Genomic DNA, 25,678 nt, shown 5'->3' on the forward strand with positions numbered 1-25,678 from the left:
AACCCAGAAAGAGACCCATACAAATATGCCCAGCTGGTTTTCTACACAGATGCAAATTCAATTTAATGGAAAAAGTTAGCCTTCTCAATTAATGATTAGACATCCATCATCAAGAAGTAAGAGGAGGGGGGCGCCTGGGTGGCTCAGTGAGTTAAAGCCTCTGCCTTCAGCTCAGGTCATGATCTCAGGGTCCTGGGATGGAGCCCCGCATCGGGCTCTCTGCTCAGCGGAGAGCCTGCTTCCTCCTCTCTCTCTGCCTGCCTCTCTGCCTACTTGGGATCTCTGTCAAATAAATAAAATCTTTAAAAAAAAAATGAGGAGGAGGAAGGGGAAGAAGAGGAGGAAGAAGGAAGAGAAATAAACTTCAACTACAGTCTCACACTTTGAACAAAAAAATTAACCAAGATTGATCACAAACTTAACTGTAAAATTCAAAATTATAACAACTTTAAGAAAAATAGGAGAAAGTCTTTGGGATGCATATCAGGCAAAAAGAATCCTTACACTTGACACCAAAAGCATGATCCATAAAAGGGAAACTTGATTAATTGGGATTCTCAAAATTTTAAACTTTCAGTCTATAAAAGACGCGATTAGGACTATGAAAACACAAGTTATGGAGTAGGAGAAAATATTTGCAAACCACATATCCAACAAGGGGCTAGTATGTAAATATATAAAGAACTCTCAAAACTCACAATGCAAAAGCAAACAGTATCATCAGAAGACATAGAACAACATTTCACTGAAGATGATACACGGATGGCAAACCAACACGAGACAATGCTCAACATCATTAACCAATCCAGAAATGCAAATCAAAACCATAATGAGACCATTACATAGCTACACAATGATTATAATAAAAAAAAAATAGTGACAATACCAAAATGCTGGCCAAGACCCAGAAAAAAAATGGAACATATATTGTTGATGGAAATGCAAAATGGCACAGCCACTGTGGAAAACACCATGGCAATTGATAACAGTAATAATAATAAAGACTAAACATGCAAGCAGCATAGGACCCAGAAATTGCACTCCTGAGCATTTGTCCCAGAGAAATGAAACTCGTGTTCATGTAAAGCCTCACACACAAATATTTTTCTAGCACAAATGTGTTTATTCATCATAGCCAAACCTGGAAACGACCCAGGTGTCCTTCAACAGGTGAATGGCTTAATTAGGGCACATTGAGACCATGGGATTCCAGCCGCCAAAGAAACACACTACTGGTACACGTAACAGCTTGGACAACCTTCCAGGGAATTATGCTAACAGAGAAAAGCCAACCCAAAAAGGTTACATGCGATTTCATTTATGGAACACTCTTGAAATGACAAAATGATGGACGTGGAGAGCAGATTCGTGGTTGTAAGGGTTGTGGCTGGGAAAGAGTGTGAAGTGCATAGGACTTTAGAACAGCAACATGAGGGGCACCTTGGTGGCTCAGTGGGATAAGACTCTGCCTTTAGCTCAGGTCATGATCTCAGGGTCCTGGGATCGAGCCCTGCATCGGGCTCTCTGCTCAATGGAGAGCTTGCTTCCCCCACCTGTCTCTCTGCCTGCTTGTGATCTCTGTCCACCAAATAGATAAAATCTTTTTAAAAATTTTATTTATTTATTTATTTGACAGACAGAGATCACAAGTAGGCAGAGAGGCAGACAGAGAGAGAGGGGGAAGCAGGCTCTCCACTGAGCAGAGAGCCCCATGCGGGGCTCAATCCCAGGTCCCTGAGATCATGATCTGAGTCGAAAGCAGAGGCTTTAACCCACTGAGCCACCCAGATGCCCCAATAAATAAATCTTTTTTAAAAGGGGGGAGGAGGTAACATGAGTTCTCACTGCAGTGGCGGAAACACGCCACACCTCGCTTGTATCGGTGTCAACAGGTCTGGAGTGTGAGCTGTACAACAGTTTTGTTGAATCTACCGTGGGGAGAGCACCGAGTAAAACATTCACAGCACCTCTCTGTGTTAATTCTTACAACTGGGAGTGAATCCACAAATTATTTCAAAATTAGAATTTCAATATTAGCAAAAGATAGAAAGATGTTGGGGAAAAAAATAAAAAAGTCACTTTATTTTTGGAGGACAAAGTATCGGGTCAGCCGGCTGTCCAAACGACATCCGTCTCATCTTCAGCCCCAACTAAAGCCTTGAGATTAAGTCTAAGTTCTACCAAGTATAAATGATTCATGTTTGAAACTCAGGTGTCAGCGACATCTACCTACACACAAGAAGTATAATTCAATGAAAGTGATCTTAAATTATTTTTGCATCCCGAAGTCTACAAGGTAATAAACAGATGAATTGTGTTACCTAGTGAGCTCCAATTTAGTCTTTTATATCCAGACCTAAACACTCTCATTAATTCCTGGGAATGATCGTCGAGAAGGAGAGACTCTGCCTCATTTAACGTTCCTATGAGCTTGTGATGGTGGTCCAGCATCCGTTGTATTCCTTCCGTGTACCTGTGCGTCACAGGAAAGTCACTGATACGAGCATGTACAATGGAGCTCATAAAAACCGTAACATTTTAAATAGGTTACAAAAACACCATTAACTAGGCTAAAGCTTTGTTTTCTTTTTCCTTTTTTTTTTAGCAGACTCCCCAGCCAGCATGGAGCCCAATGTGGGGCTCAAACTCACAACCTTGTGATCGAGACCTGAGCCGAGACCACGAGTCAGACACTTGACCACTGAGCCACCCAAGCACCCCTAGGCTAAAGCTTTGATCGAGAGATGTGTAGCAATTGAAAACAATGCTGGTCTTCCCACTAACTTTCTTTTCTGGAAAATATTGGTTATTTTTCATTAGAAACTGTTATTTATGTTAACAAGGAATGGGTTTGTTATCGTTACTTTTAGAGGAATGGATGAATACAGTTTAAACATTGCTTAGTTGAATGAATACAGTTTAAACATTTCTAATCCTGGTGGCAATAAAATGCAGGAAAAAAGAAAGCAAGAGAGGGTGAGTTTTGCATAAATCTTTAAGAATGTCTAAAGGGGTTCTGAGATCAAGAAGCTTACTATTGATTTAAAAGAAGAACCTTTTTTACCTAAGAAATTTGTCCTCCTGGAGAGCAACATTTCTTGCTAATTCAGGGACAGAGAATCCTAGCTGTTCCAAGTACTTCGTTTCGTTAATAATCTCCTTGAGAGCCGGTGAAAAATTAATTGCAAACATGGCTCCCTTTTCCAAGTTGGCCGTCTCGTCAGCAATGGAAGAGGTCTGTGGAAGAGAGGTCTCACGAGCATGGCGAGGGCGGTCCGAGAAGGAGCCCGCACAGCCCAGGGCCCACGTACATTTGGAGAGAGATCGGCGAAGGGCCCTGGATGGGGCCAGGCGGGGGAGCCGGCTGGAGCCAGCTCGGATCCGTGTTTTGTTCAGCGAACAGTGTTCGATTTAAAGAATTTTAAGAATTCGATGTAGTCGCTCACTTTCCCAGACTGGTCAACTGCATGTAAATATCCAGAATCCTGGCTTCCCTGCCCGCCCCATCTGGGCCTCTGCACTCGGTCTGCTCCCTGCTGCAGGATTTCGCAGACCACAGTCCTAAAGCCGCCTGGCCCAGGTCTCTCCTGCCCTTCCTCGCCTCCAGCCCCGCCACGAGGATCTCGTCACTGAGCACCTGCCGTCTATCAGAGGCTCTGTAGAGCTCAAGTGCCGTGGACAAGGGCGAATCATGGGAAATGGCCTTTTTCTGCAGGTCAACGGACAACTACTTCGTACAGAGTTCGACTAGTGCTTCGTGTGTTGGTATCACCTGCTCTGACTCATTTTACAAATGGGGAAACTGAGGCTTGGAGTTCAGCCGCTCGCCCACAGGGTGAGCGGGGTTGCTGGATTCCGGCACATTTCCTCATCACGACAGGATGCTGCCTCCGTCTCCTCCCCTGGCAGCCTGGCCCCTTCTTTGCCTTGGATTTTGGAAACACCTGTCCACACACCGAACCTCAAGAAAATGGCAGACGCCATCATCTGCCCCCAGCGCCCTAACCTGGGCAAGGACCCGGAAATACGCACCTTAGTGAGCAGGCTCTTCTTCATAAGAGTCGGCAGGACCAGCTCCGTGGTCTCCCTCCACTGCTCATACTTCCTGTCCTCATAGTCCTTCATGGTCCTCCCCACTTCCAAGTACTTCTGTTTTACCTGTCAAGGAACTCGGGCAATTATCAGTTTGCCCTTGGAAATAACACTCCTCACTCTCTCTATCTCCCCGCCCCCCTTTAAAAACAAAGTAATCTGTGAGCACATTTTGCAAAAGGAAGCACAGAAATTTTCACAAATTTTGGAGGGTGTGTTTAAGACGATACAACTTGAAATCCATGCCAACTAGCAGAGATCAGCAGACTCCAGCCCGTGGGCTGCCTTGGGTGCAGCCCGAGCAGAGAACAGCTTTTAACATTTTTAAAGGATTAGCAGGAACCCAAAAAGAATGACAGTGCTTTGCGATGTGTGAAAAGCACAGGAAATTAGAGTTTTTGGCGATGGTACACCAAGTTTTGTAAGAACGCAGCCATGCCTGTTCCTTGTACCCCTCTCCATGGCTGCTTTCTTGCTACACCACGGCAGGGTATGACCTGCAAATGCCTAAAACATTTACTCTCCCAACCTTCGAGCAAATGGTTTCTCAACCCTGGTGATGTAACATACAAACACCCACAGGCGGGGGAGGGACAGTATTATCAGAAAGATGGTCCTCCTCCGGAAAAGCTGGAGATCAAGTTCAGGGAGAAGCCCTTGTGCCTGGTTACCTAGAAGATGCCTGTACAGATTAAGAAACCAAAGATACAGAGGGCTGGAATCCAAGATCTATAAAGAACTCCTCAAATGCAACACCCAAAAAACAGATGATCATGTCCAAAAATAGGCAGGAAACATGAGCAGACATTTTTCCAAAGAAGACATTCAAATGGCTAACAGACACATGGAAAAATGGTCATCATCACTAGCCATCAGGGAGATTCAAATCAAAACCACACTGAGATACCAACTTACACCAGTCAGAAGGGCCAAAATTAACAAGACAGGAAACAGCGTGTGTTGGCGAGGAGGTGGAGAAAGGGGAGCCGTCCTACACTGTTGGTGGGAATGCAAGTTGGTGCGGCCACTTTGGAGGACAGTGTGGAGATTCCTTAAGAAATTAAAAACAGAGCTTCCCTATGACCCTGCAATGGCACTACTAGGTATTTACCCCCAAAGACACAGATGTAGTAAAAAGAAGGGCCATCTGTACCCCAATGTTCATAGCAGCAATGGCCAGTCGCCAAACTGTGGAAAGAACCAAGATGACCTTCAACAGATAAATGGATAAAGATGTAGTCCATAGGGGCGCCTGGGTGGCTCAGTGGGTTAAAGCCTCTGCCTTTGGCTCGGGTCATGATCCCGGAGTACTGGGATTGAGTCCTGCATCAGGCTCTCTGCTCATCGGGGAGCCTGCTTCCTCCTCTCTCTCTCTGCCTGCCTGCCTCTCTGCCTACTTGTGATCTCTCTCTGTCAAACTAATAAATTTTTTTTAAATCTTTAAAAAAAAAAAAAAAAAAGATGTGGTCCATATACACAGTGGAGTATTGTGCCTCCATCAGAAAGGATGAACACCCAACTTTTGTAGCAACACGGATAGGACTGGAGGAGATTATGCTGAGTGAAATCATTCAAGCAGAGAGAATCAATTATCATATGGTTTCGCTTACTTGTGGAGCATAAGGAATAACACGGGAGACATTAGAAGGAAAGGAAAAGTGAATTAGGGGAAATCAGAGGGAGAGACGAACCACGAGAGACTGTGGACTCTGAGAAACAAACTGAGGGTTTTGGAGGGGAGAGGGTGGTGGGATTAGGATGGGCGAGCCTTAAATGGGTCTTAGGGAGGGCACAGATTGCCTAGAGCACTGGCTGTGGTGCATCAACAATGCATCTTGGAACAGTGAAAAAATAAATTTTTTAAAAAATAGTATGATGCCAAAGATAAAAAACACAAAATGTAGTTTTTTTTTTTTTTAAAGATTTTATTTATTTATTTGACAGACAGAGATCACAAGTAGGCAGTGAGGCAGGCAGAGAGAGAGGAGGAAGCAGGCTCCCTGCAAGCAGCGAGCCCGATGTGGGGCTCAATCCCAGGACCCTGGGATCATGACCTGAGCCGAAGGCAGAGGCTTTAACCCGCTGAGCCACCCAGGCGCCCCACAAAATGTAGTTTTAAACCTGATCCTGAAATCAGAGACCACAGGAAAGACCTTCTCAGTGGGAGGCTTGGACATGCCCCTCCCGCGGGCAGCCCTCCCTTGTCGCTGAAATACTCGAGGGGATGACCCCGGCCAAAGTGACACACCTCTCTTCCTCCCTCACTGTCCAGGATCTCCTCCACCTCCTGGAACCTGAGGATGGTGTGCTTGATCCGAAAGAACAGGGACCGTTCCCAGTAGATCGCACCTGCTACTGGAGGGTGATTCTTGTACAGCGGGGGGTTGTCCAGGTTCTGAACAAAGAGCTTGTTAACAATGTCGATCTGAAAAGCAATCAGAGGCACGTGCGCCAGGAAGACTGAACTGGGTCTTGAAACCAACAAACGCTCGAGCATCAGACATCGAATGAGATACAGAATCATGCTTTTGGCTGATTATTTACTCTTTTTTTCTTACACCCCAGCAGGTTTTTCCCTTTGGTTTAACATAGGCAGTGCTCCAAATTGCCTTATGACTGCAGACCACGCACAATCATGTCACTGACTTAATAGATTTTTTTTTAAAGATTTTATCTATTTATTTGACAGAGATCACAAGCAGGCAGAGAGGCAGAGAGAAGCAAGCTCCCCACTGAGCAGAGAACCCGATGTGGGGCTCGATCCCAGAATGCTAGGATCATGACCTGAGCCAAAGGCAGAGGTTAACCCACTGAGCCACCCAGGCGCCCCAGATATCCTGAGATCTGTTCTAGGCAGGACCAGCAGCCAGGCCTACACAGTGTGTGTGTGCTTATGTACACATGCATGTGCACCCATACACACACACACCACTGAGATTTTATAACTATTTGATTTTTTTAATTACATAAAATACATATAACGTAAAATTTACCATCTTTCAGTGCTCCTGGGTGGCTCAGTGGGTTAAGCCCCTGCCTTCAGCTCAGGTCATGATCCCAGGGTCCTGGGATCGAGCCCTGCATCGGCTCTCGGCTCAGTGGGGAGCCTGCTTCCCCCTCTCTCTGCCTGCCTCTCTGCCTATCTATTTATGATCTCTCTCTCTGTATCAAATAAATAAAAACTTTTTAAATTTTTTTAAAAATTTACCATCTTTCAGTGCCTTTCAGCAGCATTAAGCACATTCACACCTTCGTATCACCACCACCACTTGGCTCAGAACGGTTTCATCCGTCCCAGAGACTCCCATCCCCACGAAACACTGACTCCCCACCCTCTACCCCCGACCCCCAGCACTCACCCCTCTCCCTTCCGTCTCCTGAATTTAACTCCTCTGTGTACTTCATGCAAGTGGAACCAAAGAGAGACTGAGCTTTTCTGACTTCAGAAATGTTCGGCCTCAACCCTGGAGCAGCAGGTGCCACAAGGTCCTTCCTTTAAGGCTGAGTCTTACTCCATCGCATGGAGAGACCACATTTTGTGTACCCATGCCTCTATCAGTAGACTCCCGGGCTGTTTGCACATTCTGGCCTGTGTGCCTAGTGCCGTGTGCGATACCTCTTCAAGACCCTGTTTTTGCTTCTGGAGAGTCTATGCCCAGAAGTGGAATTGGGGGACCACATGGTCTGGACCCGCTTTTTAAAAGCAGCAGCTCCACACTCTCATGTGGGTAATTAGAGGTGGGAGACACAATAGTAACCCCCCAGCAATGGTCCCGATCCCCAGAATCTATGAATATATTACGTGACAAAGGGAACTCAAAGTTGCCAAGCAGCTGACCTTATAAGGGTGATGACCCCAGATTAGCTGGGTGGGCCCGAGGGACCCACAAGGGCCCTTAAAAGAGGAAGAGGAAGGCAAAGCAGAGAGTCAGAGCGATGGACACGGGACTGGCCATCGCTGGCTTTGAAGACGGAAGGGAGCCACGAACCTCTAAAAGCTGGGGATGGCGGGGGGGGGGGGGGGGGACCGAACAAGGAAATGGATTCTCCCTAGAGACTCCAGAAAGGAACCCAGCCCTGCTGACCCTTGGATTTCAACCCAATGAGACCAGGGCCGATTCCGGACCTTCAAGATCGTGTGTCAGGTAGCAAATCGGCGTGGTTCAAAGTCACCACGTTTGTAGCCCCTTGTTCCGGCGGCAAGAGGAAGAGACACGTTTGGAGACCCCCTCACTCCTTTATGTCACACCACCTGATTACACCACATGGTCTCATTTTGTCCTCTAAGATCCTTTATCCTCTGAATAAAATGATAAGCAATTTTTTTTTTTTTTGGTTTGTTTCTCCCACCAGATACTGTCTTCTTCGAAGGCAGAATCTGTGTTTTGTTCCGCTCTCCATCTCTGTGTCTCCCCCCACGTTTGGAATATGTGAACACCGGAGACATTCTTCTGAATTAATCTATAAAGATGTATACAGGTAGCTAAGACTTCCGCAATGATTAAAGTGACTCTGACTACTAACTCACACAGAGCCCATCACAACGGGAACTATAAATCCTTACTGAATTTCTTCACCGAACAAATCCACTTTGGTTCGGTTGCCTGGGGCGTGCTGTCACATGCTTACTGGGGAAAATGCCCCAGTTTCTCTGCACGTGGATGCGAGAGACAGACAAGAGCGTGATTCCATTCTCCACAGTTTGCCAAGGCTCTTCTACCGCTCCGGCACCTATAGATCTAGCAATTACCTCTTTGCAATACTGTGCAAGAATATCGTTGAATTTCATCATCATTTGTCGATTGATAGCTTCCCGTGAACGAATGTGCTTAAATTTTAAAAGCATGTCGAACGCTGCTTCTGCTGACCGAAGCGTCTTAAAAGATTCATCAATAAAATGTTTTGCTTCTTTCTCAATAACCTGCCAATAAATAAGTAAATAAAGAATAAATAAATAAAAATAAAATAAAACAATCCTCATGTATGAAACAAGACAAAACCAGGGGCGCCTGGGTGACTCAGTGAGGTAAGCATCTGCCTTCAGCTCAGGTCATGATCTCAGGGTCCTGGGATCGAGCCCCGCATCGGGCTCTCTGCTCAGTGGGGAGCCTGATCCCCAAGCCCCCCACCTGCCTCTCCACCTACTTGTGATCTCTGTCAAATAAATAGATAAAAATCTTAAAAAAAAAAAAAAAAGAAAGAAAGAAAGAAAGAAAAGAACCAAGACAAAACCAGAGGGAGACAAACCATAAGAGACTCTTCATCTCAGGAAACAAACTGAGGGTTGCCGGATGGGAAGGGGTTAGGGGGGATAGCATGGCCGGGTGAAGGACTTTGTGGGGGCATGTGCGGTGCTGAGCGCAGTGAATTATGCAAGACTGATGAATCCCAGACCTGTACCCTGAAGCAAATAATACATTGTATGTTAGTAAAAATAATAATTTTTAAAACGTCCTCATGTCCCTGTAACTATCCTGAGAAAACAAAGCGGCAAGAAGTAAGCAAAAACAAATTCGTGACTTGAGATGGGTGGCCAGTGTGCTTTAGCGGAAGCTGGTGTCCAGTTAAAAACAGCAGACTGGCTGCACTGGTTTTCTGTTCTCTCCCCTCATTCTGTTCAAAATGATCAAAAGGAAATGTTTTTAAGTGTTAATTCATAGAAACCAAGAAAATGGGAGAGGACACAACAGCAAGATGAGAGAGTTCATGAATTTTAGGCAGATGAAAATAAATAATGTTACAGAAGGCACAGAATTACAACCTGATGCTGGCATCAAGGGGAGCAGGTAGGAACCGGTTTCCTCCACATGAAACCTCCAGGAGCCTGAACATCTGGAGACACCAGACACCAGGAGGGGGAGAGGCAGACACAGGGTCCCTTCTCTACACGGCACAGCCAGGCCACTACTCTTCCTCTACACCCTCATTCCACCCTACTCTAAAAAGAGTAGGGTTAGTTCTGGAAAAAATTAAGTCAGAATGACATCGGAGTTCAGGGGAGCCTGGGTGGCTTAGTCGGTTAAACGTCGGACTCTTGATTTTGGCTTAGGTCATGATCTCAGGGTTGTGAGACTGAGTCTGATGTTAGGCCCCACAATGAGCATGAAGCCTGCTTAAGATTCTCTCTCTTTCCCCCCACCACCCCCCAACTTTGCACACATACACTTTCTCTCTCAAAAAAAAAAAAATCATGTTTATAGCAGCAATGTCCACAATAGCCAAACTATAGAAAGAACCTAGATGTCCATCAACAGATGAATGGATAAAGAAGATGTGGTATATATACACACACACACACACAATGGAATACAATGCAGCCATCAAAAGAAATGAAAACTTGCCATTTGCAATGACGTGGATGGAACTAGAGGGTATTACGCTGAGCGAAATAAGTCAATCAGAGAAAGATAATTATCACATGATCTCTCTGATATGAGGAATTTGAGAGGCAAAGTGGGGGGTTTTGGGGTAGGGAAGGAAAAAATGAAACAAGACAGGATCAGGAGGGAGACAAACCAGAGAGACTTAATCTCAGAAAACAAACTGAAGGTTGCTAGGGGGTGGGGGGGTAGGGAGAGGGTGGTTGGATTATGGACATTGAGGAGGAAATGTGCTATGGTGAATGCTCTGAAATGCGTAAGCCTGATGATTCACAGACCTATACCCCTGGGGCAAATACTACGTTATATGTTAATTAAAAATAATTTTTAAAAAATCAGAATTCTAATAACACTGGAAGCAAGAAATCAATGAATACCCTCAAATTTCTGAAAAAAGTTATTTCAACCTTAAATTCTATAGCTAATTTTATTTCAGAATCCATACTTGCAAAACTCAAAAAAAAAAAAAAAACATGAAAACTTTCTTAGGAAGCTCCTAAAAAAGGTGCTCCAGCATCACGAAGAGCTACAAGGAAAGAGGAAGATGCAAAATCTAGAAAACAGGATCCAACACAGTTAAGAAAAGATAAGAAGTTCTAGAGTGACTACTTTGCAGTAAGTCTAAAGAGGAAACAATTTACAGGAGCAGAAAAAGAGAGCTCTGAAACAAAGACCGCCAGGAAAGTAATAGTACTGATATTTTTGAGCAGATGGAACCCATTAGATACATAGCAGAGATGTTACAGCAGTTGCAAAAAAAAAGTATGTAAATAATCAGGCAAATAAAAATAAAAGCAATGACTAACTTTAGGAAAAACAAAGGGTCGAAAGAGAAAGGTGATATGGTTACAATGGGCTTCTTGGCTCAGTAGTGAACAATGTTGGCACAGACGTAAGAAGTAAACACTAACCATTTATTTAACCAAAAGTTATGACAGAACTACATTAGATGACAAAGATGCAAAGAGGGAATAGGAAAGGCAAGTCTGTATCTACTCAGAAGATTTAATAGGTTTCTGAAACCGATTTAATTTGATAAATCAGAAAGTAACCACACTGGCATGTTCTTTAGGAAACAGGAAGGTAAACAACAAAAAAAATCTAGAATTATGAAAAATGACAGCAATAATGGGAAGGGAGAGGGGTTAGCTTGGGCTGCTTTTTCTTTTGGGTAGCCTTTCAGTATCACTTGACAAAGTGACTTAATGAAAATTTCGATTTAAAAATTAATAACAGGGTGCCTGAGTGGCTCAGTGGGTTGGGCCTCTGCCTTCAGCTCAGATCATGATCTCAGGGTCCTGGGATCGAGCCCAGCATCGGGCTCTCTGCTCAATGGGGAGCCTGCTTCCTCCTCTCTCTATGCCTGCCTGTCTACCTACTTGTGATCTCTGTCTGTCAAATAAATAAATAAAATCTTTTAGGAAAAAAAAAATGGAAGTGTTCGGATAACATAAGAACTGTCTGGGGTTGTCCATATAAAAAGATGCTCTGGGGTTATAAATGGGAGTACTACTGATGCACTTCCCACATGAAGCTGGAAAGGAATTCACGATGAACCATCCACCATCCTATCACGTTGTGTGGAGTGGAACTATATTCTAAGGTACAGTCTCCCTTCTATGGCTCTGCCTCCTCCATACCCTAAGCTGCAACCTCCTGTATCATCTCCCCACCTCCTATCATACCCTAGCCCAAATCAGCCTATACTATGACCAGAAGAACCTTCCTCAACCATAATTCTCTTGACCTTACCCCATTGGTCAACAACCTTCAGTGGTTCCCTACTGTCTACTAAATCAAGTCTCATTCATCACCCTCCTAGGTCTTCTCCAATTATACACCGAACTCAGCTTTGCAGAAATGCTATTGTGTCTGGCTTGATTTAACCTTATTCTGCCTAAGGATAGGAATGGGGACAAAGATGATTAAGGAATGTTCATGTCTACCGTATACCCCTCCATATTGCTTTTTTGTTTGTTTGTTCACAAATAAGCAAGTATTACTTTTTGTGACTTAAAAAAGTTCTAAGCATAACTAAATAACTAATTTAACATGGGAGGAAATGTAGTATCTGCTTCCAAGATTAAATGGATCAATGGGTTACTTGCCAGAACTTCAATCTTGAAGTCGTCCATCACATATTTCCAGTACTGGGAAGACTTGATGCTGAAAGGGTCAAAGGCCAGGTTTTCCATGGGGGTGACCAGGCTGTCCACCCTGCAGAGGACATCATCAATGCGCTTGGGATCCCCCGTCACTGCCTTTAGTTCAGGACCAAATATATTGTAAAATTCCTCCATAACCTGCCCAAACAAAGCACAAGGAAGTTGCCTTTTGGTTTTCTTATGAATGTTCTAACTACAAATAAATTGCATCTAGATCTGCCTGAGAGCAAGAATCAGGTCACACAGGGGCACCTGGGTGACTCTGTCAGTTGGGCATCCGACTCAAAATCTTGGCTCAGGTCAGGATCGCAGGGTGGGTGGATCAAGTCCCGAGATGGGCTCCACGCTCAGCAGGGAGTCTGGAGATCTCTCCCTCTGCCTCTCCCCCACTCGCTCTCTAAAATAATAATTTTTGTTTAATCATGTCACATAGGCAACTTCCTCCCAGTCTAAGACCTCCGGCACTCTGCCCACTGCCTGTAGGACAAGATCCAGAGGTCCTGACACGGTTTGCAAAGTCTACACGTTCAGACCTTCACTTTCTCCTCCAACCCCTTCCCATACTGTGCCCCACGCCCCGTCTCCTTGCCACCAGCCCGGCTCTCTTTCCGTCCCCTGTTCCTTCTTATCACAAGGCCTTCGTACTTGCCGTTCAAATTGCCAGGCTAGCTACAACTCATCATTGACGATCACTTTGTCACGCCCAACCCCTTAGAAAAGGTCAGGCCCCGGTACACACTTTAAGAGCCTCCTCGACTGCACTTTTCAGAGCGTTTACGTCAGCTGTAGCTATGTATCTGTAGGACTGTTACGTCTACCATCTTTCTTCTACCGGACTGTAAGGTCCCTGAAGCTACACGCTAGGGACATGCTTGCCAGGGCCATCTTCACAGGCGTGTGACCCAGGGAGGTCCACAGGGCTCCAAGCTCCAAAGGGCTCCATGCTGGGTTTAAGGCTCTGCTAGGACCTTCTCGAAATTCTTCATAACTTCTTCTTTGCATGTGTTTTGTAAATGAAGGCTGATGGGCAGTCATGCACACATACAAGTAGGACACCGGGATCTGCATGTCCCCTGCTCCTTTCCGCACAGAGCGTGTGACCCCACGAGCACAGGAGTCTGGTGGGCCCACCATGCATGGCAGTCTGGGGACATTCGCAGTCAGGACACAAGTAAGTGTGTTGCATGAACGATTGTACACGAGGACACCAGCTACTCCGCAAGACCACATTCTCCCTTCAAACTGGGCTTTGCTTCAGACACAGGAGCCCACGAACCATTCTGAGAAACACGCCTGAACAGAAAACAGACCCTACGGCTTCCTGTTCCTGTAACTTCCCCGTGTTCACCAGCTACGTGTCCTGAGATGAGGACAGGGGAGGGACAGCAGAGACCACGAAGAACGCTCCTTGCTGTCCCAGCCCTTCCCCGGTCGTCAGCAAGCCACGGGGGGAGAGGAGCCTGGCAAGATGTGCGCGCATTGAGAAGGCAGAGGAAAAGTTGTGTGCGGGTCACCGCTGCCCCGGCAGCGAGGACACACGTGGGCACATCCAACTGACAAGGCACAAAATGTGACTCCACATAGGAGCTAAATGCCCTGGTCTTTGCATTTTAAGCCAAGACTGTACCATTTAAGGATGAATGGCAAAATTCATGGAATAATTTAAATTTACTCTCTTTACTTTGCTACGGTCGTGGCAAAAACTAAAGCCCACTGAGAACACGTCAGGAGAGAGAGAAAAGCTTCATATTTTAATGTTTGTAATAGCATTTTTTTTCCTGCTTTTTGAACAAGGGGTCCCACGTCTGTTTGCACTGGGCCCCGCAGGTTAGGTGACCGGCCCTGGATCTGCTCCCACAGTTTCTCTAGCGGCAAGCCAGGTGCCTGGCACAGATGAGTTCCCGACAAATACTAAGAATGAATGAATGCATCAACCTTCGTGAGACAAAGGACTGTGGGTCATTCACCCACTCAGCCACTAAACCCTTTTATGTTCCTTTAGGAGAGTCACCGATGGATGGGAAGCTGCTGAAGCAATGGGCAAGCGTGATGTGGCTTCAGGAGAGTCGAGAGAGGAGTCTTGGCGTGGACTCTGAGAAATTCCAACATTTAAGGGGAAGACAGAGGAGGATTTTGCAAAAGACGGAGAAGGAACGGCCAGAGGTCAAAGGACACCAAAAAGCAGGGTGAACGAGGGGTGCAAGAGGTCTGGTGTGGCTCTGGTATGTTCTGGTACATTCTGAATGCTCTCTCAAGTGCTTCCCCCTGCCAGACCCCGCCTGCCTCCTGGCTTCCCCCGACACAGAGAATGTGCCATCAAAAAGCCAAACCGTCTTCCATGGGGCAAGTCCTGCCTCCAGCCAGCCGGCTTCCCACGCAGCAGAGAAAGCCTCCACCAGCCTTCCCACCTGCAAAACGTTGCAGAGATCCTGGCAGATGGAGGCCATGTAATCCGTCCTCTCAAACAGCCGCTTGCGGTCGAACTCCCACCGAGCTTCTCTCCCCGAAGCCTCGATCTTGGCCCTGGTGTCAAAATAGGCTTTCTTCCACATGTGGAGGGCGTTCCTGGCCTCCAGGGTTTTGTGCTGGGCGCTGGCTCGATTCTCTCTGCGAAGAAAAAAGAAGCCATGATGGGGGGAAGCGAGCGGCCGTGGGTCTGAGCCGCGCTCTCCAAGGGCAGCAGGCTTCAAAGGGGAGAGTCTCCCCGCAGGGCCTCCCTGATCTCACAGCCTGGTGGGGAACGCTTACCTGGGAAGCCGCTGCTCCGCACCAGCGTGCAAGGGTGTGAGGGCCTTACACACCTGCCGGGTCCGGCATCAGGAGCCACGCCCGGGCTGATCTTGGCCACAGCTGCCCACCCAGCCCGCCAGAGACTCACTTCCCCCAGGGAGCTTGCTTGCTTTATTTTTATTTATTTATTTTTTTTTTTTAAAGAAAGTGAAGATCTGTATCTCTTCCAACATTGGGTCCTAGAGGTTCTCCCACCTCAGGGGCCTGGGGTCCAGAAGGAAGTTTCCCTCTGACGGTAGGACTTTGTCTCCCCCAGGTTAACTAAGGAAGAAGGTCCTGATTAAGATAAAATCATTGGGACCCCTGGGTGGCTCAGTGGGTTAAAGCCTCTGCCTTCAGCTCAGAGTCCTGGGATCGAGCCCCACATCGGGCTCCCTGATCAGCGGGGAGCCTGCTTCTCCCTGTCCCTCTCTGCCTACTTGTATGTACTCTCTAAAATAAACAGAATCTTTAAAAAATAAAATATATATAAAATATAAGATACATAAAATATATAAAAAAATAAAAATGAAATAAAATAACCTATGGGGCGTCTGAGTGGCTCCATCAGTTAAACATCTGACTCTTGGTTTTCGGCTCCGGTGGTGATCTCAGGGTCCTGGGATCAAGCCCCGCACTGGGCTCCACACTCAGCAGGGAGCCTGCAGGAGAGTCTCTCTGCCCCTCCTCCCACTCAGGCACTCACTCTCGCTTTCTCTCTAAAGCACATCAATTAATCATTTTTAAAAATTAAGATAAATCAAACAACCTATGTATCCCCACAAGGGGTTATTACTGGGCCATAAAGAGGAAGGCGGCACACCTACACCCGCCCCAACACAAGCGAACTGTGAAAACGCGACGCCGAGTGAAAGGAGACGTTCACCGAGGGCCCCACGCTGGGGGACTCTGTCTGTATGAAGAGGCAAAGCCATCGAGGCAGAAAGTAGATCTGTGGTTGCCCAGGGCCAGGTGGCTCAGGAAGACAGAGGGACAGCTCAAAGGTATGGGGCTCCTTCTCAAACTGAGAAAAGTATTCCACCATCCATTACGAGGACAGACACAGGACTCTGAAGAGCCACTGAGTTGTGCATTCTAAATGGGTGGATTTCAGTAAAGCTGTTTAAGACCTTTTTTGTTATTTTTTTTTAGGTAGATGCCACACCCAGTGTGAAGCCCAATGTGGGCTCAAACTCACAACCCCGAGATCAACACCTGAGCTGAGATCAAGAGTCAGACATGTTGGGGTGTCTGGGTGGCTCAGTGGGTTAAGCCTCTGCCTTGGGCTCAGGTCATGTTCCCAGAGTCCTGGGATCGAGCCTCGCCGCATCGGGCTCTCTGCTCAGCGGGGAGCCTGCTTCCCCCTCTCTCTCTCTGCCTGCCTCTCTGCCTACTTGTGAGCTCTGTCAAATAAATAAAATCTTTTAAAAAAAGAGTCAGCCAGGCGCCCCGACAGCTGAGAGCTCCAGAGGACCTCGGCACACCGACTTCTTACTTGAACAGAGTCCGCAGGTTAACCACTTTGCAGACTCTCTCGGCGATTTCCCAGGCAATCCGCTCCATGAGCGGGATCATCCTCTCGTCTTTGTTGTAGTGTCGGGAGATGATCCACACCATCCGCAGGGCGCTCATCATGGACGGGATCGTCTCCAAGACCACATGGAAGCTGGAGCCGTGCGTGATGTTCTGACCGAGAGAACGAGCAACCTCAGCCTTTGGGGTCAAGTAGGTCACTGAACCACACGGACGCGGGAAGCTTCCTCGTCCTGATTCAAAAGTAAATACACTCATACGGGAGGAGTGTGTCACCCCCAAAAAGAAGTCTGACGTCGTCTGGACACACGGACATGGAAAGAGAAGATTCGCAACGAAAGGAAATAAAGCAATTTGCAGGAACGTATAAAGTATGAGTGTGCGTACCGAGAGATCTAGAGAGCGAGAATAGACAGAGAAAGAACGTATGTTTATGTCTACTGAGGATACACGTGCACACTCAGGACACGATGCACATGGCAGAGGGTCTTTTCCAAAGGCAGCCCCAGCCTCCTGACTGCGCCCCCTCGCCATGAAGGGATGGGGTCATCTTCTCCACCCATCAAATCCCCCCGGACTGCTACTTCTTTAGCCAGCAGAATATGGCAGAGGTAATGTGGTACCCCTTCTGAACACAGCCCTTAGCTGGCCTGCTTCTGGTCTCTTAGACCCGGTTACCCTGAAGCCACCAGGCCTGGAGACACCCAAGCCCTGTGGAAAAATCCCGGGGGATGAGGTACCACGTGGAGAGAAAGAAGCCCAGGGGCACCCTGGCGCCAGCCGTGTGGGCAAAGAAGCCGTGGGGAGGAATGCCTGGGGGGCTCAGTCATTGAAGCGTCTGCCTTCGGCTCAGGTCATGATCTCAGGGTCCTGGGATTGAGCCCCACATCAGGCTCTTTGCTCGGCGGGAAGCCTGAGCTGCTCCCTCTCCCTCTGCCGCTCCCCCTGCTTGTGCTCTCTCTCCCATTCTCTCTCCTTCTCTCTCAAGTAAATAAAATATCTTTTAAAAAGAACAAAGATTGAAAAAAAAAAAGTGAAAAAGCCCACAGATGGGGATACTGCAAAACATAAATCTGATAAGGAACTTATTTGCAAAAAAAAAAAAAAAGGAAAGAAAGAAAAAAATATTTAACTCCTAAATCAAATCCATAAGACTACATCAAAAATGGGATAAAGATTAAAGCAGACATTTTTATCAAAGAAAGAAGCACATGGCAAGGTGTTCAATGTCATTAGTTTCTGGGGAATTCAGGTCAAAATCACAAGGACGTCGTCTATTATGCGCACAAGACAAACGATCCCACTTACAGAAAACACCTAAACTGGGTGAAGTCAGAGAGTAGGAACACAGTGACCGGGATGCCAGGAGGAGGGAACTGTTGGGTCAGGAGCTCTGGGTTTATGTTCCGGGATGAAATGCTTACATGGAGCATAATGGGTGCCCAGCACCGTGTGTGAGCTACGCACTTGCAAGGGGTTAAAACAAGCACCGTCCTATGCGTGTTGCCGCAGTCGTTTAAATGCAGAATTACAAAAGGAAACTCAATCGCTGACCTTCCGAAGCGCCGGGCCGCCCGCGTACCTTGAAATGGCGCTCCACCGTGGACAGAAACCGCACGTTGTCAGAGGCCTCCATGTGCAGTTTGAATAACTCGGTCAAGACCGGCTGCAGGTTAGCCACGAGCATGGAATCCGCCTCCTTGATCACATCCAGGACCTTCCGGACTACTGGAAGCTTCGTCTGCTCGTGGAGCGCACTCAGCGTAGCATTTCTCTCTCGCCAGAATTCAATTTCAGCCAGGGGACCGTTACCCTGAGAAGTGACATGAACACACAAAGTGTCATCCTTGGCATGAAGCACACACGCGCGTGTTTCCTTCTCCAGCTGCTCCAAATAGGGATCAACCCATGCACTTGACCTAGGATGGACCAATCAGACTGGATCGGAGGACTCTCGCTAGGAAGGCTGAGCAGAAACGCTGCCTTTCTCCGGGCAACGTGACATGGGGATGGAAGAAGTTGCCACCGGGAAGGCGACCAATCTGAGAGGAGGATGGAACGGAGAAGAGAGATTCCCGGAGAAACGCAGCCAGACCAAACCGTACCTGAAACCAGCCCTGCCTCTGGACTTTGCAATTATGGGAGCCCATAAATGATCTCTTGTTGAAGCCAACCAAGTAACATTTCCAGTTTCTGGCAGTCGAAGCCAACAGAGTAACGTTTCCTGTTTCTGGCCGCCCAAGCCTTGTGATGGACACACGGCATTATCTTCGTCAGGCCAGAGTGTGGTCTGGCAGCATGCTAAACGTCAGCAAGCCCACGAACAACATCGTGGCTGTGTTTGCTTTGATCCTTAAGGAGCTCACAGACAGAACCGTACAAACAGAGGCTGGGTCAAACAGATCCCCAGACTCCCCAGAATGAGCAAAGGGACCACCTGACCTACCTGGGGAGTCTTTTTCAGCTGGTCCTCGACGGCCGCAGAGATCAGGTTGAGCCAGTTGATCACGCACTGCTCTAAGGCTTCCACAGCTTCCGGGTCGGCGGCCAGGTCAGACACCTCTCTCTCCACACTGATGCTCGGCATTTCTAATTTGATCTCACCTAGCAGAACAGAAATGGTCACTTGCTTAGCCGCTCATCTGGGGGTAGATGATTACAGACAGTAACATTCAAGGTTTTCTCTCCAGACATCAGTCCAGTAAGACTTTCCCTTCTATTAGAATGCAACTAGGGGCACCTGGGTGGCTCAAGTCATGGTCCTGGAGTCCTGGGATTGGATCCCACATTGGGCTCCCTGCTCAGCAGACAGCCTGCATCTCCCTCTGGCCTCCCGTCTTTCATGCTCTCTCTCGCTCTCTCAAAAATAAAATAAAATAAAATAAAATCTTTAGAATGCAATTTAAAAAAGTAGATCATTATAACAGTGTTAATATGGGTCACAGAGGGGCACCTGGGCGGCTCAGTGGGTTAAGCCTCTGCCTTTGACTTGGGTCATGATCTCAGGTTTCTAGGATCAAGCCCCACATTGGGCTCTCTGCTCAGCGGGGAGCCTGCTTCCCCCTCTCTCTCTGCCTGCCTCCCTGCCTACTTGTGATCCCTCTCTGTCAAATAAATAAATAAATAAAATCTTTTTAAAAATATATGGGTCACGGAGATCAAGTTATTTAAGATCCTGAACTTACATCCCATAAGTTCAATTTAAAAAATTAAGCCACCTGGTTAGTCAGAAAAATGCAGGTCTTGATCTCGGGGTTGTGTATTGGAACCCCACCTTGGATACAGAGATCACTTTAAAAAATAAAACCTTTTTTTAGAAAAATAAATAAAAATTAGACAAACAACCCAGAGCTCAACAGAAATTTGGAAAAACCTCCAACATGAAATAGACAGGCCAAGATAAATCAGAAACAATGACCTCAGAGGAAACAGACAATGCAAAGAGTTTGTTTTTAATCCCAATTATGAGTGTCAGGGAGGTGAGACTATCTGGCATCCATCAAATAAGACCAGAATGCTGAGCAGGGAGCCTGACGTGGGATTTGGTCCCAGGACCCCAGGATCATGACCTGAGCTGAAGGCAGAGGCTTAATGACTGATTTATTTATTATTTGACAGAGAGAGAGATCACAAGTAGACAGAGAGGCAGGCAGAGAGAGAGGAGGAAGCAGGCTCCCCGCGGAGCAGAGAGCCCGATGCAGGGCTCGATCCCAGGACCCTGAGATCATGACCTGAGCCGAAGGCAGCGGCTTAACCCACTGAGCCACCCAGGCGCCCCCTGTCCAAGACGTTCTTATAAGATACTTTCAGAATGGCAATTTGGAATGCTGGCAGAGGAAAGGGAACTGTCCAAGGAGGGAAAGTTCACCCAAGGCTCCTACTCTGCTCTGAAGTAAACGGTCTTCCCGTTGTCCTAGTAACATCAGAACCCATTTTGTGACGTCATGAAAAGAAGAGCATGGAAGCATGATGGGAGCTGGCCGCAGCAGGGCAGGGGCGGTGGGAGGGTGGCGTGCGGCCGGGGAGTGTGGATGAAATCCTATCATCTTCCAGGAAACAACATTAATGTCTACGATTAAGAAGAAACAGCAGTGCAAGCATATACTTTGCAGATGTGGCAACAGTGATTGATAGAGACAGTTAAACGGACACCTGGGGGGCTGTCGGTGAAGGGTCTGCCTTCGGCTCAGGACATGATCTCTGGGTCCTGGGAGCAAGCACCGGGCTCTCTGCCCAGTGGGGAGTCTGCTTCTCCCTCTGCCCCTCCACCCCACTCTGTCAAATAAAGTCTTTTTTTAAAAATAAGAAAGGAAGGAAGGAGGGAGGAAGGAAGAGCTGGAGAACCAAGGAAGTCACCAGCAGGGACAACGCACTGATAAGGAAAGTAAGGCAGAGTCAGCTCTTCAACACCCCGTATGTTAATACCTTTTAATTGTTTTTTTAAACCTTATGTGTTCCTTTAAGAAAATGCAACATAGGGGCGCCTGGGTGGCTCAGCGGGTTAAAGCCTCTGCTTTCGGCCCAGGTCATAATCCCAGGACCCTGGGATCGAGCCCTGCATCGGGCTCTCTGCTCAGTGCAGAGCTGCTTCTCTCTCTCTCTCTCTCTGCCTGCCTCTCTGCTACTTGTGTTCTCTGTCAAATAAATAAATAAAATCTTTAAAAAAAAAAATGCAACATATATGGGGCGCCTGGGTGGCTCAGTGGGTTAAGCCTCTGCCTTCAGCTCAGGTCATGATCTCAGGGTCCTGGGATCGAGTCCCGCATTGGGCTCTCTGCTCTGAGGGAAGCCTGCTTCCTCCTCTCTCTCTCTCTGCCTGCCTCTCTGCAAACTTGTGATCTCTGTCAAATAAATAAAATTTAAAAAAATTTTTTTAAATGAAGTTAAAAAAAAAAAGGAGCTTTTTCAACGGACAGCCAATAACTTACAAAAAGCCATTCATAAATGTCCCATAAAGAAAAACCAATTTCTTCCTTGAGATGGTACTACAAAAAGGGATTGGCACAGGATGGGTTGGTTTAAGTTTTTTTTATTTTTTTTAGGGGGCGCCTGGGTGGCTCAGTCAGTTAAGCCTCTGCCTTCAGCTCAGGTCGTGATCCCAGCATCCTGGAATCAAGTCCCGCATCGGGATCCCCGCTCTCACGGGAAGCCTGCTTCCACTCTCCCCGCCTCTCTTTCTCATTCTATCAATAAATAAATAGATAATAAAGACGTTTTAAGATAATTTCCCCACCCAGCAAGGGGGTCGAACTCACAACCCTGAGATCAAGGGTCACACGCTCTGTTGACCTAGTTGCCCCCACAAATTTCTTCCAAGAGTACCAGAGAGTAAATATTAGCAGCTTTGCAGACCAAGAGACACGGCTGAAGACAGAATGTAGGTCCTTATACAATCATTTCTGATCAAAGCACTGGAAACTATGACTATTATTCTTAACCCACAGGCCACACAAAAATGAGCAGCAGGTGAGATGTGGCCCAGGGGCCGCAATGTGCCGACCCAGGTTACAGAATATTAATTCACCTGCTTTTCTGGTTTTCCTAAGTCATACATTCTCCTTACAGGAAAAAAGAAAGAAAACCATCTTAGTCTCATGACCTAGAGTAAGCAACAGTGGCTGATAACATTTTAGTGCATTTCCTTCTAGCGGTTTATCTAAAACACAAAAACGTGTTCACGCGTCTATGTTTTGACACCAGCAACAAGACACGGGGCGCCTGGGAGGCACAGTCGGTTGAGCATCTGACTCTTGGTTTCAGCTTAGGTCATGATCTTGGGGTCAGGGGATCGAGCCCGGTGTTGGGCTCCATGCTCAGCATGGAATCTGCTAGAGATGGTCTCTCTGTCCCCCTCCCCCGTCTGGCCTTCCCCCCGCTCATGCTCTCTCTCAAAAAAAAAAAAAAACCTTAAAAAAAAAAAAAAAAAAAAAAAAAAGACACATAAATCATATCCAAGATTAGAAGAAACATTTTTTCCCATCTCTGCTAGTCTACACGAACTCAGGGAGAAAAGGGTTAGGCAGACAGGCCAAGGAAGGCTATAAACCCCAGTGAAGGAAACACAGACACGGAGAGAGAAGTATTGCTTTGGGGGGCAGGGTGGGGGAGGGGGTAAAAATAATGTTCTAAAGTAGAATCGGAAAAACACAGGTCCCTAGCATGTTATCAAAAGTTTGGATCTCTACGGGTGTTTCTCGTTTCCAGCAGAGAACATTTCTAGGTGGTGGAGGTACGGTCAGTGTGACCACAAAGAGGCGGACAGTTCGTTTTCCTGGAACCATGATGCCATCTCACAGTGCGTGCTGGCTGTCGCGGGCGGGGGCCCTCCACGGTGCAACCCGCTCGGCCGGCCTTTCCTCCTCACTGTTCTCCATTCATGCCACGCACGCTCCCAGGCTGGGGGACTCCCACAGTGCCATGCACCCCAGGGGACAACATGCTGATCCAACAGCAGCTTCTGGCCTTGCACGCAAAGCTAAGTAGGCCAAGACAAGCCAGCCACCCTTCCCTGTTCATGGAAACTCCACGCTTTCCAACTCGCTTCTCTTGTCTAGGCTCTTCTGGCTGCCTGAAATGCCCTGGCTCCCCAACGCCACCTACCAAAGCTTTGCTGTCCATTCAGAGGTTAAAGGCTGCCTCCTACAGGAAGTCTCCTTGGATTTCTCCCTGCTTCTTTGACATGGTCTCCCTCTTCCAAACCTCTCAAGGCCCAAATCTCTTTCCCACGTTCTCATTCGGCCATAGTCCCTTGTGCCCCCAGATTGTAAGATCCTGAAGGGCAGGGCTCCGTCATTCCTCTCTGGGCCTTCCTCTCAGCTCAGGGTCGCTTATATGGTGACCAGAGAGGAATGGAGGATTATAAATGAAAACAAAAGGCTCCTGGACTCTGAAATTGCCTTCTTTAAGGAAACCCATCGTGCTTCCCTCAACACGAGCGAAACGAAGCCTCACCTTCAAGTTGCTGCATTATTCTCTGAATACTGCCTGCAAATTTCTGGATGTTCATTAAAAATTCATCCCGTATCAGCTGAATGCTGTGATAGGCTTCGCCGGGCACGCTGGGGAGGTCCGCATCGTGCTCAATAGAGTCCGGGATTTCTGCCGACGTGAGTCCCAGGGAGGCGTCCTTGTGTTGATTGAAGGACAGCGCCGGCATGAAAACCTGAAACAAATCACCCCATGTCGGGTTCAAGACCACGCACTTGGACAGCCTCTGGGGGCCGAACATTCTATCAGAAGAGCCACAGACAGAACTACAAAGTGGAAACTGCTCCGGCGCAGAGCACAGACCCTAGGGAGAGAGAAGTGATGTTTGACCTAAAATGATCCCAGGGTAAGGATGTGACCCCAGCCCGAGGTGACCACCCAGAAGAAAATCCTGCATTCCTCTGGCAGCACAGGCCGCGGCGAGACGGCTGGGCGCAAACCAGGGCACAAACAAGAGACAAAAGCAGGGTCAGCCAGTCCGCTCGGCCCCAGGCTGGTTCACCGGAGGTTACAATAGAGAAGGGGAGGGGGGTGCGTGGCTGGCGGACGCTGTTGTGGATAGAGTGTGCGACTCTTGATCTCGGGGTTGCGAGTTCAAGCCCCATGTGGGGCACAGAGTTTATTTCAATAAAAATCTAAAATAAGGGAGGGTCTGAGGACACAGTCCTTTGGACATTCAGCTGAGGACAGCAACATGCATTTACGAAGTCACTTGAATATAATAACAAAGCTTCACCCACGTAAAAATGATGAAAAAAATGTCCGTGGGTTGGTTGGTTGAGCTAGACCTTTTCTTCTGAAACCTGGATTCATGGTCTAAGACCTCGTACGCCTACTTCCCAATGACTGAAGAGCCCAGAACGTGCGGTTTCTCATCTGGATTCTGCAGACCACACCCTCACAGTGACGTTCAACGCGTCCTCTCCCCAGTAAAACATCTGGACACTGCCTGCCTCCCACTCCCTCCCCTGATTGAACTCCTGTCTAGACAACCATCCTCCTCCACAGGCCTCCTACTGGTCTACTCTTCCCTTCAGCTTTTGCCCCTGCCCCCCGCTCCCACAAGTTTCACACAACAGCCAGAGGAACGATGCAAACCCAATCATGTTATTCCCCTGCTGAACAACTACCTGCCTTTCCAACCTTCCCCACTCCCCTCCAGCCGCACGGCCCTCCTTCTATTCCTGCACCAGGCTAGGTCTGCTCCTGCCTCAGGACCTTTGCACATGCTACCTTCTCTGCCCAGGAAGTCCTCCCCCCCACCATGTCTGACACCTTCACCTAATTCAGGTCTCAATTCAATGCCACAACCTCAGAAGGGCCTTTCCTGGCCCCCCCGAGGCCCACCCTGTTACACTTCCCTAGGAACTTATTAAAGACTTAGTCTATTCACGAGGGTTTTTTTCACTATCAGACCTCGCCGCCTCCACGCATGAGGCCATCCCTTACCACCACTCCCTGCACACACAAACACACGTGTGCGCACACAGAGTCCATGTCTCTCACAGTACTAGGGTCTACTGAACTCCTGCTACTTGTCACCACGTGATACTTTCCAGCTTAGGAATCCGTTTTGAGTCTTTCCCCCAGTATCCGCTCCTAGAGCACCGAGATCTAGTCCGTGCTGCTTGCTGCTCTACCGCTGGGGCCCCCGACGGCCCTGGGACGGAAGGGCTCCTGAACTTTACGTGTGGCATTAACGAACCAGAGGGCCTGAACCTTACAAAATGCCGAGATCCCTTCCTCGTGCAC

General features: G+C 47.6%; 1 protein-coding gene across 1 annotated transcript in view; it reads right to left on the reverse strand.

The window, feature by feature from the left end:
* Nucleotides 1–25,678, reverse strand: part of DNAH10 (dynein axonemal heavy chain 10) — a 140,082-nt gene that overhangs the window by 104,949 nt on the left and 9,455 nt on the right. Inside the window, 10 exon segments of the mRNA XM_059408227.1 lie at nt 2,322–2,473; nt 3,065–3,237; nt 4,033–4,158; nt 6,341–6,517; nt 12,581–12,775; nt 15,046–15,244; nt 16,902–17,092; nt 18,522–18,752; nt 19,386–19,543; nt 23,891–24,101. Of these exon segments, the coding sequence (XP_059264210.1) occupies nt 2,322–2,473; nt 3,065–3,237; nt 4,033–4,158; nt 6,341–6,517; nt 12,581–12,775; nt 15,046–15,244; nt 16,902–17,092; nt 18,522–18,752; nt 19,386–19,543; nt 23,891–24,101 (1,813 nt within the window).

This window comes from Mustela nigripes, chromosome 8 (assembly GCF_022355385.1).
Source record: "Mustela nigripes isolate SB6536 chromosome 8, MUSNIG.SB6536, whole genome shotgun sequence".
In the NCBI taxonomy this organism is placed as follows: Eukaryota; Metazoa; Chordata; class Mammalia; order Carnivora; family Mustelidae; genus Mustela; species Mustela nigripes.